The sequence below is a fragment of the Podarcis gaigeae genome (genome assembly GCF_964106915.1).
Source record: "Podarcis gaigeae genome assembly, chromosome: 1".
Taxonomy (NCBI): domain Eukaryota; kingdom Metazoa; phylum Chordata; class Lepidosauria; order Squamata; family Lacertidae; genus Podarcis; species Podarcis gaigeae.
In genome coordinates, this window is record NC_139678.1 from 125,871,197 (window position 1) to 125,898,289 (window position 27,093).

At 45.3% G+C, this 27,093-nt stretch overlaps 2 protein-coding genes across 4 annotated transcripts; one reads left to right on the forward strand and one right to left on the reverse strand.

The window, feature by feature from the left end:
* Nucleotides 1-212: 212 nt before the first annotated feature.
* Nucleotides 213-13,378, reverse strand: TYW5 (tRNA-yW synthesizing protein 5). 3 transcript variants are annotated; one of them, XM_083714198.1, is made up of 8 exons: nt 12,958-13,375; nt 11,406-11,560; nt 9,320-9,389; nt 7,034-7,078; nt 5,389-5,526; nt 5,084-5,171; nt 3,053-3,169; nt 213-1,296 (listed from the first exon to the last, which is right to left on the reverse strand). In XM_083714198.1, the coding sequence occupies exons 1-8, from the start codon at nt 13,036-13,038 to the stop codon at nt 1,040-1,042; spliced, it is 951 nt and encodes a 316-aa protein (XP_083570324.1). In that variant the 5' UTR covers nt 13,039-13,375; the 3' UTR covers nt 213-1,039. The 3 variants fall into 3 exon arrangements, with proteins under 3 accessions (XP_083570324.1, XP_083570326.1, XP_083570325.1); XM_083714200.1 differs by lacking the exon at nt 12,958-13,375 and adding an exon at nt 12,788-12,907; XM_083714199.1 differs by lacking the exon at nt 7,034-7,078 and having other exon boundaries at nt 12,958-13,378.
* Nucleotides 13,379-13,749: 371 nt separating this feature from the next.
* MAIP1 (matrix AAA peptidase interacting protein 1) lies at nt 13,750-20,807 on the forward strand. The gene is made up of 5 exons (XM_083714508.1): nt 13,750-14,164; nt 17,371-17,442; nt 18,911-19,037; nt 19,608-19,758; nt 20,569-20,807. The coding sequence occupies exons 1-5, from the start codon at nt 13,775-13,777 to the stop codon at nt 20,645-20,647; spliced, it is 819 nt and encodes a 272-aa protein (XP_083570634.1). The 5' UTR covers nt 13,750-13,774; the 3' UTR covers nt 20,648-20,807.
* Nucleotides 20,808-27,093: the final 6,286 nt, after the last annotated feature.

Genomic DNA, 27,093 nt, shown 5'->3' on the forward strand with positions numbered 1-27,093 from the left:
CAGCCCAAAAATGCTTATGGTAGACCACTTTTCAAACAGAAGCTGAAGAGTAGAGCTAAACCCAAAAGTGTTCTGGTTATAGAATCACTTGCACAAATATGAGCATGGCTATAGAAGCTCCCTATTACGGCACCATATGAATGTTTGCACCTGCATTTTAAGGTCAGTTCCAGCATCTGTTGTCTTCCTTGCGCAGTTCACTGGATCAAACCTTGTGATTTGCAATCTAAAATTTCATATTTTGAAATAAAAATGCAAAGACATTTCTAGAAAGTGGGAATGGAAGTTAATGAGCAGAAATGTGTTTTGTCATGAGGATAATAATGTTAGGATAGTCTCCTCAAACGGGAATAAGATCTTGGAAGAAATAAAACAGGTTTAATAAAGCACTGAGGGGGTGCTCAGTGGATTATAAGAGTGGTATCTACTGGAGCCAGATATTTGATAAGGCACAACCTGCTAATTTGTAGCCCCCAGCATCAATCCCATAATAACTGCAGTTGTTATTTTGCAATACTTTATATGCTTGATTCAGTTTCATCTTCATGTAGAAAAGCAGCCATTAAACTCTGTTCAATACCAGCTCATGGATTCTGCCAAGTGAATTGTGTAGGCTTTGCTTGTATAAACTTTGTGTTTCAGTTCCGGGGGGGGGGGATACTTTACTGTTTTTTATTCTTTATATATTTAAAATCACCTGGTCCAGAGAGCTCTGTGTGCAAATAGTTGCTTGAAGCTACCACAAAATTCAGAGCAGTTTTTAGAAGAAATGTTAGAGGAAACAAGCACCACCCACATCTCTTTGTATTGTGTAATCTAACTATTTAAAACAAGTTTTAAATAAATTCTTTTGGTGACAAATTATGTGTCTATTCATTAATGGACCAGTACTCCAGCTTTACTTTTATATAAACTTGGGGCAAAGTTCCAACACACACACACATAAAGTGAACAATGGAGTGAACCCATAAAGTGAACCCATGGCAAAGTATCTATGTGCAATGTCTGTAGGCCAGCTCATGAGATGTTTGTAAAAAAACTATTCATAGTTAGTACTGTAGGTTTTTTCTTGAATCCGTAAAACCATTCTCCGGCCGTAAAAGTCTCTGTATTCCTCTGGTAGCTCTTCTAGGGTTTTCAGTGCCCTGTCTAAAATCTGTACTGCTCTTGAGGCTGCCGCAAGGTCTTTGTTTCCATAGGTGTCTGTCTTATCATAGCAATTAGAAGGAAGGTGTTTCCAGAAAACATTGACTCCCACGCCAAACTCTTCAGAAGTCACATTATGGAACCACAAAGCTATAAGGAGAGAGAGAGAAACTTTAAATGAAAATGCCTTACAGACAATGCAGTAACTAGAATCTGTAAGATATTGCTGTGAACAGCTAAATGCTGTTCCAAATGCTCCAGTTTTGTTTTTAAAAAATAAAATACCAATTTTTATGGCTAGCAAACAGTAATTGTACTTTAAGAATGTTTCAGCTTGGCAGAGGCTGCTATATTTTCAGTATAATTATATGCAGTTAGGTGGAGCTTATGACTTTCCACAGCTAAGACCACAGTATGACAATATTCTCAGCCCTAAGATCCTGTGTGACTAATGCAATACCTAGGAGCAGGGCTATGTAATGCCCTCACCAAGCGGCATATAATATAGCATGCCTTCCATGCAATCTGGACCTGCCAAGTGCTTGACATCCCTGTTTCCACAGCCCAAGCCTGGCAGCAAAAATGGGAGGTTTATTTATTTGCTAGTGATCTGCTTTGCCATGGGTAGGCAGCTAGGTTTGATTTAGTGGCTCATAATTTGCAGAGGCCTGATTTAAGCATAAATTGAAATAAAGACTCCCAATGACACATTTTGAAGAAGACAGTATTTTAACCTCAAACCTCAAAGATCAGTTCATAGAAATGAGTCCTTATCTTGATAGTACAGTGGTGCCTCGCAAGACGAAATTAATCCGTTCCGTGAGTCTCTTCGTCTAGCGGTTTTTTTGTCTTGCGAAGCAAGCCCATTGACGGCTTAGCGGATAAGCAGATAAGCGGCTTAGCGGCTTAGAAAAGGGGGGGGGAACCCCACAGGAACTCGCAAGACATTTTCGTCTTACGAAGCAAGCCCATAGGGAAATTCGTTTTGCGAAGCACCTCCAAAACGGAAAACCCTTTCGTCTAGCGGGTTTTCCGTCTTGCGAGGCATTCGTCTTGCGGGGCACCACTGTATTCAGACATAGCCTTTTGTAAGTCTTCAGGGACTTACTTTTTACTGTTTAAAGGAAGAGAACTTGAAAAACCTGTATAGCAGAGGACTCAGGATGCTAAAATGCAGCACCATGGTTAACTGAAAAAAATGGCAGTAAGTGTTAAGGGGGAAATGTGATTTTCTGCTTTATACACCAATCCTCATTTCCAGAAATGTTATATAATTCAGTCAACATTGCATTCATGTTTTCTAAGAAAACTGAAGTGCTAAGTTTGTAACAGTCCACTCTGCCATTTTCCCAGGTAGGCTAGATTAATCACACTTATTACAAAACAAAGACTTGTGAATGCAACTATTTCCTCACCTGAGCATTAATGCTGTCTTAAACTGCATGTCATGTATTCTGATGCAAGTACACTGATTAGATTTTAGTCCGCTCGTGTGCTATTTAAATACTTAAACCCTCTTGAAGAGAGCAGATAGCTACAACTCCCTAGTGTCCTCAGCGTCTGCAACGCTGTCAGTACTCTGAAATGCTATTATTATGCTAACATAATTATGCCAGATCAGTTTTGAAACAAGCTATATTGAAAATGTATCCACATGCAAAGCATACCCAATACATAATTTTTGTAGGTGTGATGCAGCATTCATTTGGGTGCAGTTTTTAAAAGATGCATCCTCTTGGAAAAATCCACAGAGACACACACACAGCTGCACCATGCAATTTAAGCTGATTAATCGTACCACCATAAGTTTTTTGGATTGTTACATACATTGTACACCTTTAGCCCCTTAAACAGCAATCCAAGAAGTAATGGAGGAAAACAAAATGAGATTTCTGTGCCCACTTACCTGGAATAAACAAGACATCTCCTGCATTTAGCTGGCATTCATAACGTCTGGCCTTGACAAAGAGAGGGTATTTTTTCAAATCTGGCTCGTCCACATCTAGCACCTCTGATTTGGTACCTAGTGAAGATGTGAACAAACAATGGACATGACTGTTTTGCTATTCGATTACTCCCACCCAATGTGGGAAAAGGCAGAGAGGAAAAACTGCATGTGTGTGTATACACTCCTGTGTGCTGAAGGCTGTCAATAGTACCCTATTTCTATTACTCTAGCTGACATTTGCAGCTATCAAATAAGTGAATCCAATTCAGCCACGGTGTACTTTTAAAGGAAACATTCATCAGAACGGCTGACATACTTACCCTCAATCCTAAAAATACTAGAACCTGTTTCACTGAAAGTGAAGGGACAGGATACCCAAATCCTGTCTGTGAAACCACCCCAAGCCTCAAAACTGTCCAAAATTCCTTTTGTCTTCTAAAAATCCATAGCTAAAGCTTTCCTCTGCTTATTCTCACAAGATGATGTGCATAGGCAAACCGTTACCTTTTATCAGTACAAGAAGGCTTCAAAAAGCTAATGAATAGGCAAGGCAAGGCCTGAGAACTGAATCTTATCTCATTCCAGTTGCAACACATCTGAACATGCTGAACGCAAGGCTTCTCTCATTCCCCCTTTCCTGGGAAGGGTGCCAAGAGTCCAAAAGAGTCCCAAGACAGGGGAGCTTTCTGTTCATGCTCAGAGGAACTCATGGGCAGGACTCCTGAGGGAGGAGAAAAGGGGAAGAAACTGGAAGGGATATATATACTCTGTGCACATGACTGTGAACTTGTGCATGCCTTTTGTGAGTTATTACACTTGCTCCTTCTACCAGTTCATGGATGGTAGAAATAAAGCTTTTTCTCTGAAACTATTCCTTGAGTGTCTGTTGACTCCCATTTTCCTTTTCCCGGGCGCAATATTTTTCCCACCCGAGGGCAAAGCCTCATAAGGCTACAAAAGTAAACATAGCACAACAGGATTTTGCCACAAGCCTGTTATGTTCCTCCACTCGAGTGATTTCCGTAAAGATTGCTGGAATGTATGGATCATTCTGAACAGAATCTTCTACTCAGTCTCATCTAGAATGCAAACTGCCAATCAGAGTAACTGTCAAAGGATCTCTACCAATTTGTACCTGGTTCATAAGTTGCCTACTCTGTCTAGCTATCTCAGTGGGGAAAAGGACTGGATTTGTCTGGTTGGGGTTTGGGGGTGTTCCCCCCCTTTTTTATAGCTTGGAAGTGACTAAGTGCTGATCCAGGAGATGTGGAGTTGTTTAGAAAGCAATGTGCTCACAATCCTAGGCAATGCTATTTTTTTTAAAAAAAAGCATCCTGAAAATTACAGGGCAGTTCGCTTAACATCTGGTCTGTAAAAAAAGTGGAATAAAGCATTACTTAGTATGGAATAACCCTGAGATTAAGAGTCTCATGCTGTACCAGCTGGGCTACCCCAGGGCCCAATGACCATCAATTGTTATGGCTAAATGGAAACTTCAGGTTCAGAGGCAGTTTGACAGCAAATAGCAGTTGCCGGAGGTTGCTGTTCTCATGCCCTGCTTCACATGGGCTTGCCAGAGGCATCTGGTGGGTCGCTGTGGGGCAGGATAGGCCTTTGGTTTGATCCAGCCGGTCATGTGAGTACTAAGCTACCCAATAGTGAAGAAAATGGGTTGTATTCAGCAAAGTCAGAGCAGACCCACTGAAATCAATGGACATGACTAATTTAAGCTCATTGACCTCAGTGGATCTGCTCTGGCCTAGCTAGATAAAACCCCATGGGCAGAATCTATTGTTAGGAAAGCAGACTTCCACTTATGCAACTGGATTTCTCCTTTCGCTTGTGTGCCCCCCAAATCTACTCGGGAGGGTCTCCATTGGAGTAGTTTCTGGGGGGAGGTGTCGCAGGTGGGACTGGGGGGGAGGAGGAGGCAGGGAGGGGGAGTCCCACTGCACAAGTGAAAGTGAGTTCCTGTGGCATGTAACATACCTGATAAATACAAATATGGTGCATCACGAGGACTGTACAGTACAACCTTCTTCTTTCCGGTCACCTGAATTAAGAAGTTATCCATTACCTAAAAATGTGAAAATGACAAGTATTACTTGGCATGCAAGCAAAAAAGAATTTCAGTTATCACAATACAGTGGTACCTCGGGTTACATACGCTTCAGGTTACAGACTCCACTAGTGGTGCTTCAGGTTAAGAACCATTTCAGTTAGGCTGCCAATAAAGCATAAGATGAGCTTGTCATCGTTCTTTGTTAAAAGATGCTTAGAGGCATATTACCTACATCATAATGTGTCCAAAGTTGCATTCCTGCTGAGCTTATGCGGAAGACAGTGGAGAAAAACTGCACTTTTTCAAAGTACTCCGGGATCTGAATATCATCTGCCAGCAGAGGAAACTGCTTTCTGAGATCTGCAATCTCCTGAAACAAAAACAAAGAATAAAGGGAGGGGTCATATTTAAGGTTTTCTATAAAGTGTCCGATCCAAGGGGAAAGGGCGGAAGTCATTGGGACACTACATACAGGCATGATCTCATTCCTCAGCAGGTGCTGAGAATAATTAAGGAGCAGATCCATCCGTATTTCTTCCCACATAAACATGAGGAGCCATTGGAAACTCGACTGAATACTTGACTTAGTAGATGAACTAGTAAAAAGGTTAAAGGGACCCCTGACCATTAGGCCCAGTCGTGACCGACTCTGGGGTTGCGGCACTCATCTCGCTTTATTGGCCGAGGGAGCCGGCGTACAGCTTCCGGGTCATGCGGCCAGCATGACTAAGCCGCTTCTGGCGAACCAGAGCAGTGCATGGAAACACCGTTTACCTTCCTGCTGGAGCGGTACCTACTTATCTACTTGCACCTTAACATGCTTTCAAACTGCTAGGGTGGCAGGAGCAGGGACCGAGCAGCAGGAGCTCACCCCGTTGTGGGGATTCGAACTGCCGACCTCCTGATCGGCAAGTCCTAGGCTCTGTGGTTTAACCCTGTCCCTAGATGAACTAGTACGAGCTGCCAAAAAAAAGGCCTTTTTGTTTGACAAGGATAAATTGGGTCCTTGAGCCACAATAACCAGGGTTGTTCGTGGTCTACGTATGGATAAATAAAGCACAATAGGATGTGTACGAATGCGGTAATTGTGTGTACATTTTGCATCTTAAAAAAAAAAAGGTCCCAAACACCGCATTCAATTCCAAACCCTGCAGAAACAGGGGTTTGTTTTTTGCAAGGGGGCAGGAGAGGTACGAGTAGATTAGGAACATCTGGCTGGAATAACATGGTTGAAGTTTGCGTAGGAAACATTACACATTCTTCAGAACCAGTAGTGTCTTTTGCAAACACTACCTGTACACTTTCAGATCAATCTCCAAAACCATATGAATCAGCAGGGCCAGTATTAGGTTTGATGAGGCCCTAAGCTACTGAAGATAATGGGGCCCTTTATAAGTCCAGCTGTCCTTTGTCAACAACAAATTGTCACTGTTTTTTGTGTTGAATATATGCTTAATGGTAATTTATGAACCTAATCACTATCTAAAGCCATTTGCACATAATCAGTAGGTGCCTACACAACACAAAACACTGTTGCTGTATGTCGGTTTTATTTTATTTCTTTTTTAACTTATATTTTGGAAATGTACATCCAGGTTTTTTTCCCTTTAAATTTTTTTGGGGGCCCCCAAGAGAGTGGGGCCCTAAGCTATAGCACGTTAAGCCTATACATAAATCCAGGACTGTGAATCAGGGAGGACTGTGACAGGGAATGGTCCAGCATTTTGTGCCTACATGCCCTCTAAATGAGTGAAGAGGGTTCACTCAATTCGCCCACCCACCCCCATCAGATCCAAACTCCTCTCTTTTCCCCTCTTTTCTTTTCAATGAAGTGTTTTAGCAATGAACACTCCTTAAGAAGAGACACCATTACTCACCTTCCTTGGGTCTTCTCCCAGGGATCGCAAATAATATTTTTCATCCTTAAGAAAGACAGAAGTCATTTCAATGAACACACATCAACATTTTGCTGTGGGTCACGAAATTAAAAGATGCCTGCTTCTTGGGAGAAAAGCAATGGCAAACCTAGACAGCATCTTAAAAAGCAGAGACATCACCTTGCCGACAAAGGTCCGTATAGTTAAAGCTATGGTTTTCCCAATAGAGATGTATGGAAGTGAGAGCTGGACCATAAAGAAGCCTGATCGCTGAAGAATTTATGCTTTTGAATTATGGTGCTGGAGGAGACTCTTGAGAGTCCCATGGACTGCAAGAAGATCAAACCTATCCATTCTGAAGGAAATCGGCCCTGAGTGCTCACCGGAAGGACAGATCGTGAAGCTGAGGCGCCAATACTTTGGCCACCTCATGAGAAGAGAAGACTCCCTGGAAAAGACCCTGAAGTTCGGAAAGATGGAGGGCACAAGGAGAAGGGGACGACAGAGGACGAGATTGTTGGACAGTGCTCTCAAAGCTACCAGCATGAGTTTGACCAAACTGCGGGAGGCAGTGGAAGACAGGAGTGCCTGGCGTGCTCTGGTCCATGGGGTCACGAAGAGTCGGACACGACTAAACGACTAAACAACAACAACAAATGGCTTGATGGATCCAGTCTAATTTGCTAAGTTGATGTGTTTTTTTCCTGTTGTTTGCTGAAGAAACGGAACATTATTTAGAAATAATGCAAATCAATGTAAGCAGGGTCCTGATATCTTGGACAATTATTGACTCATTTAAAGCCCATCCAACAGTAGCTATTTAATTAGTATTCATTCTGATTTTTTTGCATCAAAGCAACTGTTCACCTCATACTTTGCAGGGCATTTTCCAGTCACTTTCCCTATTGCAAAAAATCTCATTAATGAAAAAAAGTGGGCTGTAGATGTGTAAAACAGAGTTGCAATTTGCCGCTCACATAATTATTAGCAGCTAACTGAATAAATTATTACAATATTAAAGTCTGGTGATCTTTAGCCAAGAAGAACCACTGTCCTGTCTCAGCAAAACATGTATCATTTAGCTAATCAGCTTAAATATTTTAGGTCAGGCTTCCTCAACCTCGGCCCTCCAGATGTTTTGAGACTACAATTCCCATCATCCCTGACCACTGGTACTGGTAGCTAGGGATCACGGGAGTTGTAGGCCAAAAACATCTGGCGGGCCAATGTTGTGGAAGCCGGTTTTAGGTCTTTGTCCACTCAAAAACTGCCATGCCAAAGAGAGAATGAGCCCCATGCTTAATACAGTGGGAGTTATTATTAAAGGTAAAGGTAAAGGGACCCCTGACCATTAGGTCCAGTCGTGACCGACTCTGGGGTTGCGGCACTCATCTCGCTTTATTGGCCGAGGGAGCCGGCGTACAGCTTCCGGGTCATGCAGCCAGCATGACTAAGCCACTTCTGGCGAACCAGAGCAGTGCACGGAAACACTGTTTACCTTCCCACCGGAGTGGTACCTATTTATCTACTTGCACCTTGATGTGCTTTCGAACTGCTAGGTTGGCAGGAGCAGGGACCAAGCAATGGGAGCTCACACCGTCGCGGGGATTCAAACCGCCGACCTTCTGATCGGCAAGTCCTAGGCTCTGTGGTTTAACCCACAGCGCCACCCGTGTCCCTACTCACGTCACATGGCAAATACTAAAACATTTTGAAATAAAAGGAGAAATGTTTAAAGTAGCTACTTAGCTAAAGGGGCCGAAGTGCTTCAGAAACTGTATGTGAAACAGCTTCGAATGCAGCACAGAACAAGTGCTATTAAAAAGAACTCTTCTGCCTATTGTCATATAATCAGCCACAATGCAGTCAATTACGCTGCAAATATAAAGTGTAAGTCGCCGGGGTGAATATCATAGAAATGCATAGTTGGAAAGGACCCCCCAGGTGATGGTGGTTGTTAATGCTGGATCCCACCATAGTCTATGTGCACTGGCTATAAATGCATCAAAGATTGGGCCGAAGTGAGGCACTGCAATCCTGCACACACGAACACATACCTGGGAGTACTTCCTTTTGAGTAGACAGTCCTAGGATTGTACTGATATAATGCAACCCTGCCCACAGTTACTTGAGAGTAAGAACCACCCACACCCAGTAGAATTTACAGCGAAATACAGTTATTATCTCACATTTTAAGGCATTTCGCGGGATTAATATTTTGAATTTCAATCTACACCTCCCTCCAAAAACCCATATCTCAGTGTAATTACAATATCACAGTCTTACCTCTGAAATAAAGTAATCTGTATGTTTGGCTTCAGCAGCTCTCCTTATGAATACATCGAAAGGTAACGTTCTGAAATAAAAATATATTTAAATTAAAACTCTCCAGGCGTTTCACATGGAATAGGACTTTTGCCAGATATATAACAACTCCAAATAGATTGCTTCATTTTTTAAAACCTACAAGGCTAAACGGGGTGAGCAAGGGTGTGTGGAACCCACTGCAAATTGCTTAACTGGCTTATATTTATACTGTTCGTTGATTTATGTTTTTAGCTTTGCACAGCATTGGTGGTTTTAATGTTTTAATGTTTCATTTATGTTGTGTCATGTTAATACTGGCAAGGAAACATGTCACTGGACTTAACTCTAAGTGCATTCCTTTAGGATTGTGCTACGAGCCCCACTGTTTACAATGGAAATAATTACAAGTAGCCCTGACCCACCAAATTTGTGGTTTTCATTTATGCTGGGGCATTATATTCAAAAACCAAGGCTCTCATTTTCTTTTACACAGAACACCCTGAAGTTTAAGTAAGAGCACACAATGTCCCCCTTTGGTGTTTAAATGGGTCCCGAGGATAGGAGCTGTCTAAAACAGCTTAGGAATTTCACAGGCAAATGAAAATAGACAATTGGATAAATTGGATTTTGGTGGTGACATTACCCTGCTCGGTTCACTGGGGAAGAAGGAACGATTATTCAGAGCCACAGCAGAACAAAAAGGTCTGTCCATCAAGGGTCGTGAGGTGGGAATACAGCAATTAGGCTTTGAAAAGCAGTTCCAACAATTCAAGAAAAAAACACTCCGGGTTGCAGAACGTTCCCAAACCCAATGCCAAAAAGTTTTGGTTTTTTTTTCATTTTTCATTTTAACAAAACTGCATTTTTTCAGTTAATTGGTGCTAGATCAAATCAACTTTAAACTTCCAGTCATGGAAGCTTATCAGAAACCTGTTAAAATACATACTGTAATTGTCATATAATCAGACATACTACTGTCAATTACACTGCATATATAAAGGGTATGTGCTGTTCTGGGGGTTCTCCTGAACCTCCGTTGGGGCGAGAATCCCATTGCGCTAGTCACTGTCCAAACTTTTTTCAAAGAGGGCAGGATTTGATGACGTGAAGGGCCGTGAGGGCCGACCAAAGGGCCAACCAAGCTTTTTTTAGGATTGAAGTTTTGGGATTTGAAGGGGCCGGATTAAACCAACCGGCGGGCCAGATTAGGCCCCCCAAAACAGACTTTGGACATGATTACGCTAGTGGGATTCCTTGTGCTGCCTTCTGCTAATGGAACTGGGTAGTTGAATCCCACCTGTTTCCTAAACATATTAGGTCTTTTGTATGTCACCTTCCAGTTGTTGCTGAACTACAGTTGACCATTGGCCATGCTGGCTGAGATTGATGAGAATCACAGTCCAAAATCATCTGGAAGGCAAGACACTGGCTACCCCTGGCCCTCAGTCTATAAACCCCATTGCTTATTTTCCCCAAGCTCTCCAGGACCCACTGTACCGCTTCTTCACCACATACCCAGCTCTCTCTCCCTTCCTCTCTCTCACACACAGGAACATAGATTCTCAGCACAATCTGGAACCCCTTCCTTTCAACAATGCTAGTAGGATCACCCATTTTAGAACTCCAAGTCTTGATTCTTTATTGGCCTACTACCGACAAGATATGACACAGGTATATACAGTGGTACCTTGGGTTACATACGCTTCAGGTTACATACGCTTCAGGTTACAGAGAGGGTATGTAACCTGAAGCGTATGTAACCTGAAGCATATGTAACCTGAGGTACCACTGTATATCAGTATGTCACAATGTTTAGCTGGTGATATATCACGTTGAAAACCAGATATCGCCCAGCCCTAGTCACAGAACATCAGGTCGACCGTTCTTGGAAGGGAGAAAATCTCTTACAGCTTCAAAAGCAGGACAAGATAACAACTCGTAATTCAGAATGCCATTTGCAAAGTGAAAGCACAGATCCCGTATAAAAAGTTTCAAGCAGAAGTACTGAGTCTCTAAAAGTCTGGAGCATTCCTCTAACAGCAGAGAAAGTATTGAAACGGAATACCTATACAGAAAGTTCTTACTGAGGAAGTCCATCTGCGGCACTGCAGAAACATGAACCTTTACTTCTTTATTTCCTGATGCTTGACTGAGGTAATCCACGGTCCACTTGGTCATGCAAGGGCCCAAATCGATACCTTTCAGCACTACTGGCTTTCTCTAAGAATTAAAATATATATATTATTGCAGAACATTTTTGCAATTCTACAACCTTCTACCAACAACCATTCTCAACAGTACGGACAGTTATGACATCTAAGATTATACTGGCATAACGTTACTAATCAATGCAAATACATACATGCTTTCAAACTTTACATCTTTGTTTGGTTGAGTTTCAACTTAAAAATGCTGAAAGTCAATATGAGCGTCATGCTGACGTTGTGATGTTCTGGTAAAATACAGGGCAGGGCAGGGCGGTTGGTGAATGATTTTTGTTGTGACGTGGGGTTTGTGATTTCAGCTCTCTTGACATAATATGCTGGAGACAGTTCTCTAGTAACACTTCTTTATTAAAGCAACAAGACTGAGACTTGAGGAGGGGAGAGCTACATTTATAGGGACAGGGAACTAGCTAGAAAGGATACATTTTGGAGGGAACAATATCAGGCAATCACAGTCCTGTCTTTTGGAGGCAACCAATAAGACAGAGGATCCAAATACAGGAGCTTAAATGAACCAATAGTAGCTGTACCCTCTGGAACCAAAAGGCAGTCACTTTACCCTAATGCAAATACAGACAATAATAATACAGATATAAAATCCTTTGACTCAATACACAACAATTTTTTTTTCATCTGGTGCTGAAGTGACTTGAAAGCAATCCATTACAACCTATTGCAGCCTAACAGGAGGACCCTTCTAGAATTTGTCTCACACACACACACACACACACACACACACACACATGAATTTGTAAATCTGTTTGGGCTTAGCTAGCCAGAGCTTAATTTCCCAGTAGTGATGTATGGAAGTGAGAGCTGGACCATAAAGAAGGCTGATCGCTGAAGAATTGATGCTTTGAATTATGGTGCTGGAGGAGACTCTTGAGAGTCCCATGGACTGCAAGAAGATCAAACCTCTCCATTCTTAAGGAAATCAGCCCTGAGTGCTCACTGGAAGGACAGATCCTGAAGTTGAGGCTCCAATACTTTGGCCACCTCATGAGAAGAGAAGACTCCCTGGAAAAGACCCTGATGTTGGGAAAGATGGAGGGCACAAGGAGAAGGGGACGACAGAGGACAAGATGGTTGGATAGTGTCCTCGAAGCTACCAGCATGAGTTTGACCAAACTGCGGGAGGCAGTGGAAGACAAGAGTGCCTGGTGTGCTCTGGTCCATGGGGTCACGAAGAGTCGGACACGACTAAAAGACTAAACAACAACACCCAGGGCTTAAATGCATGACCTTTCAAACACATGCATTTGGAGAGGAAATCCTGTAGTGTTTCTGTTTTACAGAAGATGAAGAAGTATCATGGCAATAAGTCCGACAGTTTTGTTTTTGATTTTTTAAGAGTTCTACAAGAGTTCTAAGGTGCGATATTTTTTTTCCTACCAGAGGGTAGATGTCCTGCAGAAAGCGCTCCCGGGTGACCCCGGGGTACTGAGCCAGGGGGATGACTCGCTGCCCCTCCATGCCGGGACCAGATCCTCTCTCCCTCTCGTTTCCGCGATCGGGTTGCTTCCTCCAGGGAAACCAGGCTGTACAGGCCGAGAAGACCGCGCGGTTGTTTTCTCCTTTCGCAAGGGGAAGGTGGGATAAAGCAGACTCCTGCCTGGAAACCCCGCGCGAGGCGCTTCCAGCCCAGTGTGTAGAAGACGATCATGGGCTGTGTCAGCTCAGTCCGTAGGGCAGGGTTCCCCACACGTGGGTCTCCAGCTGATTTTGGACTACAATTCCCATCATCCCTAGCTAGGAGGACCCAGTGGCCAGGGATGATGGGAATTGTAGTCCGGAAAAAAAAGCAGCTGGAGACCCAAGTTTGGGAAACCTTGCAGCAGAGCATGATCGAGCGCTTTGTTAGGCTAAAACAATATTTCCCAAGCTTGGGTCTCCGGCGGCTTTTTTTGGACTACAACTCCCACCATCCCTAGCGAGCAGCTGATTTTGGACTACAACTCCCATCATCCCTAGCGAGCAAGACCGGTGCTCGGGGATTGTAGTCCGAAAACAGCAGGAGTTTGGGCTAAAAGATCCCTGCTTTGCAAGGGTTTTGGGGGTGAGATGGCCCCTTCCGACGCTTCTATGGCTCGGCCCTAAGGCGCTGAAGCAGCGGCGAGGGGAGGCGCCCGGAACCTTCCTCCCGGCGGAACCTTCCTCCCGGCACTCTCTCGCTCCGCCCGGACCCCTTTCGCGACCGGACTCCCGCGGGATGACGGGAGGGCTGAGGCGGGGAGCGATGGCGCTGCCCGTGGGCGCCTCCCGCAGCCGCTGCCCGTGGGCTCTGCGGGTCCCCGCGGCCCACCCGCGCCGGTACTTCCTGCTCCCGGCGGCGGACCAGGCCAAGCCCGGCCGGGCCGGGTTCCCACGGCCTCCCTCTCCCCGCCGGGCCGCCGTTTCGGCGCCGCCCCGCTGGCCCGTGGTCCCCGCGCGCCCCTGCAGCGGCGGCCCCGAGCCCGGCGGGCGGCGGAAGGCCGGCGTGGTGGTGGTCGGGGTGCCCAACCCGCTCATGTGGCTCCGCACCCGCCTCTACTTCTTCCTCGTCCGCGCCTACTTCGACCAGGAGTTCAGCGTCCACGAGTTCACGGAAGGGGCCAAGCAGGTGAGGAGGGGATTTGGGCAGGAGGCGAGGGAAGGAGGGCCGCCTCAGGGGGTCAGGATCCACGGGGCAGCAGACTCCCATGTCCCCTCTTTCTCCCCATCGGCCCTTGTCAGGGCCGGATTTCACGTATAAGCTAAAGAAGCTATAGCTTAGGGCCCTACACTCTCAAGTACAGTGGTACCTCGGGTTACATACGCTTCAGGTTACAGACTCCGCCAACCCAGAAATAGTGCTTCAGGTTAAGAACTTTGCTTCAGGATAAGAACAGAAATCGTGCTCTGGTGGCGCAGCGGCAGCAGGAGGCACCATTAGCTAAAGTGGTGCTTCAGGTTAAGAACGGTTTCAGATTAAGAACGGACCTCCAGAATGAATTAAGTACTTAACCTGAGGTACCGCTGTAAAGGTAAAGGGACCCCTGACCATCAGGTACAGTCGTGACCGACTCTGGGGTTGCAGCGCTCATCTCGCTTTATTGGCTGAGGGAGCCGGCGTACAGCCACTTCTGGCAAACCAGAGCAGCGTACGGAAACGCCGTTTACCTTCCCGCTAGAGTGGTACCTATTTATCTACTTGCAGTTGGACGTGCTTTCGAACTGCTGGGTTGGCAGGAGCAGGGACCGAGCAACGGGAGCTCACCCTGTCTCGGGGATTCGAACTGCTGACCTTCTGATCGGCAAGTCCTAGGCTCTGTGGTTTAACCCACAGCACCACCCGTGTCCCACTCTCTTGGGGGCCCCCAAAATAATTAAAGGGGGGAAACTGGATGTACATTTCCAAAATATCAGATAAAAAACAAAAAAATAAAACCTACATACAGCAGCAGTGTTGTGTGTTGTGTAGGCTCCTTTTTGTTATGTTCAAATCGTTTTAGATACCTGTTAAGTCCATCAATTACCATTAAGCATATATTCAACACAAAAAGCAGAGACAGTTTGTTGTTGACAAAGGACAACTGGATATATAAAGGGCCCCATTACCTCACTAGCTTGGGGCCTCATCAAACCTAAATCTGGCCCTGCTACTCGCTGATGCAGATCTTACCTCGCCCATTCTTTTCTGGCAGGAAGGGGGCGTCATTTTGTGATCCGCCTCAGGCGCCAAAATGTCTTGGGTCGACCCTGGGTTATGGCAACCTTATCTTTTTCTTTGGCAATCACTCGTAGCCGAGTAAGGTTGTCTTCCATGAACACGGTGTGAGTCTGTGACTGCAGAGGCCAGTTCTGGATCCGCACGTCCTTCCACAGTGAGGACATAGGTTTCTGGATAAGAGTTGATCACGGTAAGGGATTGCCAAACCTGCCCTCCTCTTAGCACATTTCTCCCTTTTGTCCTGAGGTCGAGTCCATGACACCTTTGGTAGAGGCTATTCTATAATTGGAGCACTCGCAGGCCAGTGTTTCCCAGTTGTCAATGTTTATGCTACATTTATACCATTCATAGTTCACTAGGGACACTGGTGGTTCTGTGGTCTAAACCACTGAGTTTCTTGGGCTTGCCAATTGGAAGGTCAGCAGTTCGAACACATGACGGGATGAGCTCCTGTTGCTTTGTCCCAGCTTCTGCCAACCTAGCAGTTCGAAAGCACGCCAGTGCAAGTAGATATATAGGTACCACTGCGGCGGGAAGGTAAGCAGCATTTCCGTACGCTCTGGTTTCTGTCACGGTGTCCCGTTGTGCCAGAAGCGGTTTAGTCAAGCTGGCCACGTGATCCGGAAAGAAGTCTGCGGACAAACACTGGTTCCTTTGACCTGAAAAGCAACATGAGCACGGCAACGACTGAAGTAACTTGTTTTTCTATGCTGTTTGCAGAGGAAAGGTAGCCTATCCCCCTCCCCTGCCTAGCATGAAAATCCAAGTGGCAAGCATTTTAGCAAGCTAGTGTTGTTATTTATTTCATATTCTGCTCAGTTGTACAAAAACAAGAACGAAGTGGTTTACCAAAATGATAAAACAATAAAATCAAGAAACAATTACAACCATACGTTAAAACATTACAAAAGTTAAAACATTAAAAAGAGATTAAAATTACCTAGTAAGGTAAATAAGTGAAATTTGTTGTTTAGTCGTTTAGTCATGTCCGACTCTTCGTGACCCCATGGACCAGAGCATGCCAGGCACTCCTGTCTTCCACTGTCTCCCGCAGTTTGGTCAAAAACAAGTGAAATTACAGTGGTACCTTGGGTTACATACGCTTCAGGTTACAGCCTCCACTAACCCAGAAATAGTGCTTCAGGTTAAGAATTTTGCTTCAGGATGAGAACCAAAATCGTGCTCCGGGGGCGCAGCAGCAGCAGCAGGAGGCCCCATTACCTAAAGTGGTATTTCAGGTTATGAACAGTTTCAGGTTAAGTACGGACCTCTGGAACGAATTAAGTACTTAACCCAAGGTACCACTATATCTTATATCAAAAAGTGGTGGAGGAAGGATGCAACAGTCCAGCCCACTTTCGCCAGCCTTCTTGGTTTCAATGCTGGTTGTGGTTCTACTTTCTCTTCAGTTACTGTGGAAGTCAAGGGAATAATGAGAAAACTGTGCTCTTTCCACCTAGCAGCCCACTCATTCCTGGTTACATGTGGCAAGTTGTTAAATGTAAGTCTCTTACAAGTGAAATCCATGGAGGGTACCAGTGATAACTAAATGGCCCCTCTGGGCACATGGATTAGATGCCAAGGAAAAACTGTGATGGGTGTTGAATTAGATGAATCCTTGGTCTGATCCAACAGGATCCTACCTCTCTTTCCCTGCCTCCCTACCACAACTACTCCAAAAGTCTAGTGATGAAGACTGCAGTGACTATGCCGTTCCTTAGTTTTCAGGATACTGTTAAAGGTACAGCATTCCAGCGAAGAAAGAAAGGCGGCATTCCTAACTCTGATTTCCCAGTTGCTTGAAATTCTTCTCTATTGATCCTTTTTCTACTGCACCACCTCTTGGTTTGGGTATGAAAGCCCTTCTTCCTTTTCTCTGGCACTATCCATCATTTGAGTCCGTTTTCAAGTTGCACAAACAGGACACCATTAAGCAGTCTAGGCAACTGAGCATAAAATAACTATCACTCCCTGTTTGCCGTTTGTTTGGGAATATAGCTGAACGACAAGAGCACATTGATTTGTGAGACATAATATGTACTTAATACACAGAGAGAATACTGTGAATTTACTTCTGAGTAAAAACTTGATATTTGTTTGTGTGTCCTGTCTTCTAGGCTTTTGCTCTTGTTTCAAGGCTAATTTCTCAGTGTAAATATGATCTACTAGAGGAGCTTGTATCAAAAGAGGTAAATGTTTATTTCCATTGTTATGGTAAAACTGATATATCCATTGTTCCTTAAGCTGACATAGTAGACGAAGACTAGAATATATTATTCGGGTCATATCTGCTGCTTGAGCAGGAATAGCAACTGACACCTCAAAAAAATGGGTTTAGCACCTGAGCTTCTGGGAACAGAAAGCAGGATCTATCCTCCCTCCTCTGTGTCCTGCAGTTTATAACCTACTCATTGCCACTTCATGCTCTCTTCATTCTTTCTTCAGTTCCCACCCAATTTAACTCCCTCAGTTCTACTGCCATCTCTTAAAGAAGCATATGAGCCAAGTCACAGGTCCATAGCTCTTTCAGTAGGAAGGCTCATTCTTGGAAGATGCAGTACAACTAGGAAGAACAACTATGAACACATGCAGAGTACCGTATTTTTCGCCCTATAAGACGCACTTTTTCCCCTCCAAAAACGAAGGGGAAATGTGTGTGCGTCCTATGGGGCGAATGCAGGCTTTCCCTGAAGCCTGGAGAGCGAGGGGTGTCGGTGCGCACCGACCCCTCTCGCTCTCCAGGCTTCAGGAAGCTATCCACTAGCCGTGGGAGACCCAGCTCTCCCAAGGCTAACGGAGACCTTGCCGGCACCCAGAAGCTTGGGGCGCGCTGAGCTCAGCGCTCCGCTAGCCGTGGGAGAGCCGTGCGGCTCTCCCAGGGCTAGCGGAGACCTTGCCGGCACCCAGAAGCTTGGGGCGCACTGAGCTCCACGCGCCCCAAGCTTTGGGATTAGCGCAGCGCTCCGCTAGCCGTGGGAGAGCCATGCGGCTCTCCCACAGCTAGCGGAGACCTTGCCGGCACCCAGAAGCTTGGGGTGCGCTGAGCTCCGCACGCCCCAAGCTTCGGGATTAGCGCAGCGCTCCGCTAGCTGTGGGAGAGCTGCGCGGCTCTCCCACGGCTAGCGGAGACCTTGCCAGCACCCAGAAGCTTGGGGCGCGCTGAGCTCCGCACGCCCCAAGCTTCGGGCTTAGCGCAGCGCACCTGGGGGGGGGGGGACAGCAAGCTCCGGGGACAGCTGGGAGGCGCAGCGCGTCCTCCCTCTGTCCCCGGACCTGATCTGCAGGCGGGTGGCGGGGAGAAGAGCGCTTCTCCCCGCTGCCGGCCCCACAAGCGCCTGGGGGGGAAATAATTTTTTTTCTCTTTATTTCCCCCCCAAAAAACCTGGTGCGTCCTATGGGCCGGTGCGTCCTATGGGGCGAAAAATACGGTACTTCTCCCCTCATCAATGAGCAATCTCCACCACCAGCCACTCATGGGGGGAAAGGCTCCCAAGTTAGAGACTGTAACCTTTATGTAGGGACTAAGTTGTGAAACCTGAATCTCTCAGTTAAACACCTTGTGAAAAGGAGTGTGCCTGGTGCCCAAACTCAGCTCCCTGTAGAGCACATCCTTGAAGAGCCTGCCGTCTATGTTAACAATGATCCCTTCTCAATCAGATGCTGCAGGTGCTGAAGGAGAAGCTTTCTTCACTCTCCGAAAGCCACAGAAGTGCCCTAGCTGCCGACGTGGATGAAATAATGTACACAACAGCAGGAGATGTTGGCATTTACTATGACGACAGTGGTATGTAACCGAACCGGCTCAGAATGCTTTACTTTAAATCCTTTGGCCGCTTTTGGGAAACACTTATCATCCATTCTCTGTGATACTGTTCAAAGTACCGTATTTTTTGCTCCACAAGACTCACTTTTTCCCTCCTAAAAAGTAGGGGAAAATGTGTGTGCGTCTTATGGAGCGAATGCAGGCTGCGCAGCTATCCCAGAAGCCAGAACAGCAAGAGGGATTGTTGCTTTCACTGCACAGTGAATCCTCTTGCTGTTCTGGCTTCTGAAATTCAGAATATTTTTTTCTTGTTTTTCTCCTCCAAAAACTAGGTGTGTCTTGTGGTCTGGTGCATCTTATAGAGCGAAAAATGCGGCACTTTTCTTCAATCTGATGCTAACATTAATAATATTAAGAAGAGTTTGGATTTTATATCCCGCTTTATCACAGCACCACCCGCTAGCCTTCCAAATTAGGCTGTATGTGTGTTTGTTCTTAAATGGAGCATCTGTCTGCTCCATCCTTTTTGTACCAATCTGAAGCTGTGGAATAGTACTTCCTCTTCTAATACCCATTTTATCTTGAAAACAGGAAGAAAGTTTGTTAGCATCCTGATGCGTTTCTGGTATCTGACGAGTGCAGACCTCCCTGATGAGACTCCAGATGGAACCAAAATATTCCAGGTCGTGTTTGGAGATGAAACTTCACAGGAAACGAAGCGTCTTTTAACAGCAAATTATGAGTAAGCACATCCTTGGTTTTCTACGTGGTGGTGGCATTGTGCTCTGTGTATAAAGAAACTCCCATCAAATCAGTGCATTTTAGTTCAGGGTTTACTTTCCTGAAAAAAACACCAATGCCATTGTGAGAAAGCCACTTAGTTGACTATTTTCTCTCCTGAAATGTGAGCAACAGTAAGGTGGGTGTGGGGGATGAAGAAGATAATCGAATTTATGCACTTACAATGGTGAATAATACATAAATGTGAAAAAATGGTAAATAAAAGTTGAGACCAGGAATAGGTGCATTAAACTCCTGCAAAAGAGAGAATGTTTTAACGGGTCTCCTAAAGTATTGATACAGAAACATTAAGATTTTTTTGGTTTACTGTCCCAACATTTATTGTACCATTGGAAAGTATCCAGCTAAATAAAAAACTGTGAGAGTGAAAGAACCATTGGACTTTCTCTGCACCCCACACAATTCCAAAATCTGCTCCAGAGGGTTGGGGGGAACCCAAAACAGATTATCAGGAGCACAGGGGGAGAAGAGTAGGGAAATGTTTCCTTTTGCAAGGAGATAACCTTGTTCTGGTGGAATATTTGCCTTATTTCTACATTGAATGCAACCCACTGGGATTAAGCAGCCAAGTTTGAGCCTATTATTACATTGCCAAATGATACTTTATCCATCAGTTCAGTATTGGATTTGCCACAACACTAAAAGCTTTATAAAGGATTTGGGAATGTTTTGCTGCTTGGCTTGTGTTACAGTCTCTTATTTCTGTTCTCTCTCTCTCTCTCTCTCTCTCCCCCCCCCTCCCCCCCCCAAGATTTCGAAGAGAATTTACACAAGGTGTGAAACCAGACTGGACAATTACAAGAATTGAACATCCAAAGCTATTAGAATGAATTGACTGGAGACTTTCATAGACAGTTATTAATACTCTCACATATCAGAAGACATCTCAAGATTTGTGTGCCACAATCTTTTGTGGACTGCTTTTGTACTTCTCAATTACCGGAACACAGTCTTGCTCCAAAGCATAAAAATAAAATCTTTTTCATCAGACTTGGAAACTTCACAGATGTGTTCTTTGCCCGCCGTTGAAAGCGTCATTCGAAGTCACTTTCAATATGAAGCATGCTAAGTGGTTATGCTGAGAAATACTGGTGTAAATTTGAAAGAAAGTGATGCATCGTCTGGCAGTTCATAACTGAATGTCCTGTCTCCCCCTCCCCCCTCAATGATCTGTTCAAATGGTTTTTTTCTTTGGGGGGTGCACAATAAGGAAAGGAGAGAAGTGAGTTCCAAACTTCCAAACTGTCACCAAAAGTAGAAGTTACATAATGGATACAGTCAAAAATATTTGTTTTTCAGGAACATTAGAACTAATTTACAGCCTATCTCAGTGGTGTCCAAACTTTGTTCAAAGAGGGTCAGATTTGATGAAGTGAAGGGCTGTGAGGGCCAACCAAAGTTGTTGAGCTTTCTTTTGGATTGAAGTTGTTGAGGTTTTTTGGGGGGTTGAGGTTTTTTTTGGGATTTTACCCCAGGAAATAGACTGCCACAGGGGCCAGGTTAAACTGACCAACCCCCCAAAACAGACTTTGCACATGCCTGGCCTATCTCATCTGTAGCATTCCAGTGTGAAAGAAAAGATGCTTAATAACTTGTGGTTATACAGCAAGTTACTGTGTTTTTCTCTCTATAAGACACACATTTCCCCCTCCAAAAACTAAGGGGAAATGTGTGTGCGTCCTATGGAGCGAATGCAGGCTCCTTGGCTTCAGCAATAGCAACGCGAAGCCTCCGAAGCGCAGTGGGAGCGCTCCCACCGCACTCTGGAGGCTTCGCGTTGCTTTCGCTCAAGCCTGGAGAGCGAGAGGGGTTGGTGCGCACCAACCCCTCTCACTCTCCAGGCTTCAAAGATAGCCGCCTGAAGCCTCTGTAGCGCAGCGGGAGCTCCCGCCATGCTCCAGAGGCTTCGGGTTCCTTTCGCTGAAGGGTAGGTGCCCCTTCAGCTAAGGCGCAGTGCCCCTTCAGCTAACCAGGAGGAGAAATGGAAGGGGCTCCGTTTCTCCTGCCGCTTCACTGAAGGCGTGCTGCGCAGAGAGGGGGAGAATTTTTTTTCTTGTTCTCCCCCTCTAAAATAAGGTGCGTCCTATACAGCAAAAAATACGGTAAGCTTTGTGATGAGCTCTCTTCCTTCATTGCCCTTCCCCCCCTCCCCATCGCTTAAGGTGAGGTACGTTAAAGGGTAAGAAGAAAGGGCTACTATAGGTTTGGTTCGATGAGCTCAATGTGATTGTGGAGAGATCTGTAGAGCATGAAGCTGGATCCTTATACATGCAAAGTGTGTTCTCTACCAGAGAGCATATAAGTGAATATTATCTCACCCTATTGAGAAGGCATCTGTTTTTTAGCTCCTGACTCAGCAATGAAGGGCACAGTCATATTGCAATTTTGGTATCACCTGTATGACTGTGGAAGGATTTAAACACTGAACCTATATGGAGGGTTAGGTATATCCTAACTCCACATCAGACTAGACTGTCTCATTGGCAAAACATGTTCTGTGACTTCTTGTTCCTCCTCCTACAATGACCTGCTCCTTTCTAATGCTGACCATAAGCTGGCAGCTTAGGCACTCATGGAATAATCACTGTAGGTGTTACATCAACATCAGCCAGTGAGCCAGTGTGGTGCAGTGGTTAAGAGCGGTGGACTCGTAATCTGGGGAACTGGGTTTGATTCCCCGCTCCTCCACATGCAGCTACTGGGTGACCTTGGGCCAGGGTGACCTTGGGCCAGTCACACTTCTTTGAAGTCTCTCAGCCCCACTCACCTCACAGAGTGTTTGTTGTGGGGGAGGAAGGGAAAGGAGAATGTTAGCCGCTTTGAGACTCTTTCGGGTAGTGATAAAGCAGGATATCAAGTCCAAACTCCTCCTCCTCCTCCATGATAAATGGATGCCCTGACTCTTCCCATATGCTACAAATATATATTGCCATTGATAGTGCCTACCAGCATCAGACAACTCATTCATATGAATGGCATTCTAGTAAGCTGTTGGAGGAGGCAAAACTGCTAACAAATGACCTAGAGGCTGCTTTCCCAAAATGCCTACCAATTCGGGGTGGAAGGTGGGATGCTTTTTCTGCTGCTATCTTGCTTTTATCATTCTCATTATCTGAAAGCTACCACACCTACTGGAGAGGGAATATAATACAGTGGAAGAGAACTGATTTGCATGCAGAATCCCTGGAATCTTCATTTAAAACAAGTGTGGAGGACCTTTGATGCTCCAGATGTTGCTGAACAACTCCCATCAGCCCCAGCAAGCATGGCCAGTGGCCAGGAATGATGGTTCAGCAATATCTGGAGGGCCAAAGGTCCCCCACACCTGATTTTAAAAACATTAGATAGCAGGTGATAAGAAACACTCTTCTGCCTGAGACTCCAGAGGGCTGCTTACAGTCAAGAATAGTCAACACTAGGCTTGGTGGACATATAATCTGACATGATATAAGAAAGCTTTCCTACATTGCATAACCCAAAACACATCTGATGTATGCTTGCAGGGTGTGGACCAGGCCAGTGATTATGCTGTCTCAATAAGTAGGGCTGCTCACCAATTACCGTATTTTTCGCTCTATAGGATGCACCCGACCATAGGACGCACCTTGTTTTAGAAGGGGAGAATAAAAAAAATTCTCCCCCTCTCTGCTCAGCGCCCCTTCAGCAAAGCAGCAGGAGAAACGGAGCCCCTTCCATTTCTCCTCCCGCTTCGCTGAAGGACCGCTGCGCAGCTCTCCCTCTGTGCTGAAGCCAGGAGAGTCTTGCTCTCCCAGCTTCAGCAAAAGGAACCCGAAGCCTTCGGAGCACAGCGCGAGTTCCCGCTGCTCTCCAAAGGCTTCAGGCAGCCACCCCTGAAGCCTGGAGAGCGAGAGGGTTCGGTGCTTCGAGAAAGCAACGCTAAGCCTCCGGAGCGCGGAGGGAGCGCTCCCTCTGTGCTACGGAGGCTTCGCGTTGCTATCGCTGAAGTCAAGGAGCCTGCATTCGCTCCATAGGATGCACACACATTTCCCCTTAATGTTTGGAGGGGGGAAAGTGCATCCTATAGAGCGAAAAATACGGTAAGTGTCTCAAAAACTGATCAATTTCATTAACCAAACCTTCATAACATCTTCCAACCCAAGTGCTTTTCAGGATCTAAAGCAGGGTTTCCCAAACTTGGGTCTCCAGCTGTTTTTTTGACTACAATCCCCATCATCCCTGAACACTGGTCCTACTAGGTAACGATGATGGGAGTTGTAGTCCAAAAACAGCAAGAGACTCAAGTTTGGGAAAGCTTGACCTAAAGGAAGCATAAAAAACCTTAGTTTAAAAAAAAAAACCAGCAACTAATTGTTAAGGAGAAAAGAATCTATTATTTTTAAGTTTGTCCCATTAGAGTAACACATTGATGGTGAAATGATTGTATAAAAATATAGTGTCATTAACTCCCAGTCTCTCCTATGATTCCCCCCCACCCCCGATCAATTAGAATTTGCTCTATTTGCTCTATGTAATATTAGTTTTACATGTAGCTTAAACAAAGTATGAGGCGCTATTTGTGATGGTTTCAGAACCTTGTATGTGATTCTGTGAAGTCACTAAGGAATGTAAGAAGTGCTTTGCTGGGTCAGGCCAAAGACTCATAAACCCCTGCATTCTGTTTCCTGTATACCTGAAGGAGCATCTCCACCCCCATCGTTCAGCCCGGACACTGAGATCCAGCGCCGAGGGCCTTCTGGCGGTTCCCTCATTGCAAGGAGTGAGGTTTCAGAGAACCAGGCAGAGGGTCTTCTCGGTAGTGGCGTCCACCCTGTGGAACGCCCTCCCTTCAGATGTGAAGGAAATAAGCAGCTATCTTATCTTTAAAAGACATCTGAAGGCAACCCTGTTTAGGGAAGTTTTTAATACAGTGGTACCTCTGGTTACGTACTTAATTCGTTCCGGAGGTCCGTTCTTAACCTGAAACTGTTCGTAACCTGAAGCACCACTTTAGCTAATGGGGCCTCCCGCTGCTGCCGTGCCACTGCTGCGCGATTTCTGTTCTCATCCTGAAGCAAAGTTCTTAACCCAAGGTACTATTTCTGGATTAGCGGAGTCTGTAACCTAAAGTGTATGTAACCTGAATTGTATGTAACCCGAGGTACCACTGCATTTAATGCTGTATTGTTTTTAACACTCGACTGGAAGCCGCCCAGAGTGGCTGGGGAAACTCAGCCAGATGGGTGGGGTATAAATAATACATTATTATTATTATTATTATTATTATTATTATTATTATTATTATTCCAGCAGAGGCCAACCCGATGCCTTTGGGAAGCCCCTAAGCAGGATGTGGAGGCAATTGTCGTTGCCTGTTACTCCCAGGGACGGATAGTCAGAAAGCTACCCTTCCTCTCATCCTGGAAGTAAGTTGCTGTAACACCCATATGTACTTAGACATGCATGGCTTACCGTATTTTTTGCTCTATAAGACGCACTTTTCCCCTCCTAAAAAGTAAGGGGAAATGTCTGTGCGTCTTATGGAGCGAATGCAGGCTCCATGGCTTTGCGTTGCTTTTGCTAAAGCCAGGAGAATAAGAGGGATCGATCCCTCTCGCTCTCCTGGCTTCGCTTTGCTGGAGAGGCGCTGCACAGCTTTCCCTCTCTGCGCAGCGCCCCTTCAGCAAAGCGGGAGGAGAAATAGAAGGGGCTCCGCTTCCCCTGCTGCTTCGCTGAAGAGGTGCTGAGCAGAGAGGGAGATTACATTGTTTTTCTTGTTCTCCTCCTCTAAAACTAGGTCCGTCTTATAGAGCGAAAAATACGGTAATATTTGAGACAAGCATATGCTGCTGGCAGGATCAACCAGGTAGCTGCGACCAGCGGGTGGGTCCTGTGCTCTAGGGCCATCCCCTCGGCCGCGACCCCGCTGGCAGACGGCACACGAGCGAGAGCGGAGGCCGCCGTTGCAGCCAGGGGAGCGAGAGAAGGATCCACCTGTGGAGGCAGGCGGGCGACGAGAGGACACAGGCACTGAGGTACCTTTACCTTTACCTACCTATATTGCCATCGCAACTAGAGAGTCAATGCCTAAAACGGAGAGATCAGAAAAGTCAGGGGAAGGAATATTGCTGGGTTAGAAATAACTAGAGACGGATGAATTGCGGGCAGTGGCACAGGGAGCAAAACGGATTAGCAAACATGAAAGCCCTCGCCACAATCTCGTGCGCAAACTGAGAAACCCAGCATTAACTAAAAGTGTATTGTTGGTTTTTAAAGTTGCAATATTGTGATCCATGCTTTATGTTGATGAATGTTCTACAACAGGCAAACATTTTCTGAACTGAAAGTGGAAGGGAAGCACTACCTTGCCCAGGTAGGGTGGAAAAATAATCCTTGGTAAAGGCGACTGAAATATACTCGGAGTCGAGAGTGGATTTGATGCTCTTTATTCAGCTCATAGTGGTGAGGAGGAGTGGAAGTACCGCCACAATATCTTCTTTATATACATTATTTACACAATGGGCTGCACGTGATTGGCTAATTCCGGGATTCTCCTGTAGGCAATCAGGTTGTGGATTCACTTCCACCTGGAGCTGGATTGGGTGGCTCCTGCGGACCAATCATACTGCTGCATTGTTCTAGGACCAACCAGACTGCTTCATTTTGGATCCTATTGTTCTAGGACCAATCAGACTGCTGCATTTTGGATCTTATTCAACTCAGTACATAACAGCGACAATGATTAAATGAGCTATAGATATTGGTTATAATATAGAAATGTCAGCATGGGGAAAACTATGGGGGGAACCTAACTTCTTTGCCTGCTATCTTATTAAGGAAAATTTACAAAAAGTGATACTTGACACCCAGCAAACTGGTGAAAATGTACAGAAAGGGGTCCAATCTATGTTGGAAGTGCCATGAGGTAGAAGGAACCCTGATCCACATGTGGTGGTTGTGTAAATATGTTAGAGAATTCTGAGAGATGATTCATACAGAATTTTAAAAGATCCTTAAAATCACATTTCCCCAAAGACCTGCGGCCTTTCTTTTAGGGATAACAAGCACTGAAATCCTGAAAAAGGCACTCAGTCTCTTTTTATATGTGACTGTGGCAGCTAGAATGGTATATGCGATAAAAATGGAGTGAATAAGAGATACCCACGAAAGAAATAATATGGCAGAATAAATGGATAGAATACACAGAATTATGTATAACTATGACCGCAAAACTAAGAAATAAGGATGAGTCACGGATAAGAAATGAGTGGAAGTGTTTTGAAGAGTATCTCAGAGGGTATGATAGTCGGTTTAACCT

What these genes read in the sequence shown, in the direction of transcription:
- TYW5 (XM_083714198.1), bottom strand. Translation starts at nt 13,038, where the DNA reads ATGGAGGGGCAGCGAGTCATCCCCCTGGCTCAGTACCCCGGGGTCACC. An exon ending in CAGATTACTTTATTTCAGAG is followed by an intron (nt 7,079 to 9,319) that starts GTAAGACTGTGA and finishes GTCTTTCTTAAG; the next exon opens with GATGAAAAATATTATTTGCG. An exon ending in ACCATATTTGTATTTATCAG is followed by an intron (nt 3,170 to 5,083) that starts GTATGTTACATG and finishes CATCTTCACTAG; the next exon opens with GTACCAAATCAGAGGTGCTA.
- MAIP1 (XM_083714508.1), top strand. Translation starts at nt 13,775, where the DNA reads ATGACGGGAGGGCTGAGGCGGGGAGCGATGGCGCTGCCCGTGGGCGCC. An exon ending in TCACGGAAGGGGCCAAGCAG is followed by an intron (nt 14,165 to 17,370) that starts GTGAGGAGGGGA and finishes CCTGTCTTCTAG; the next exon opens with GCTTTTGCTCTTGTTTCAAG. An exon ending in CTTTTAACAGCAAATTATGA is followed by an intron (nt 19,759 to 20,568) that starts GTAAGCACATCC and finishes CCCCCCCCCAAG; the next exon opens with ATTTCGAAGAGAATTTACAC.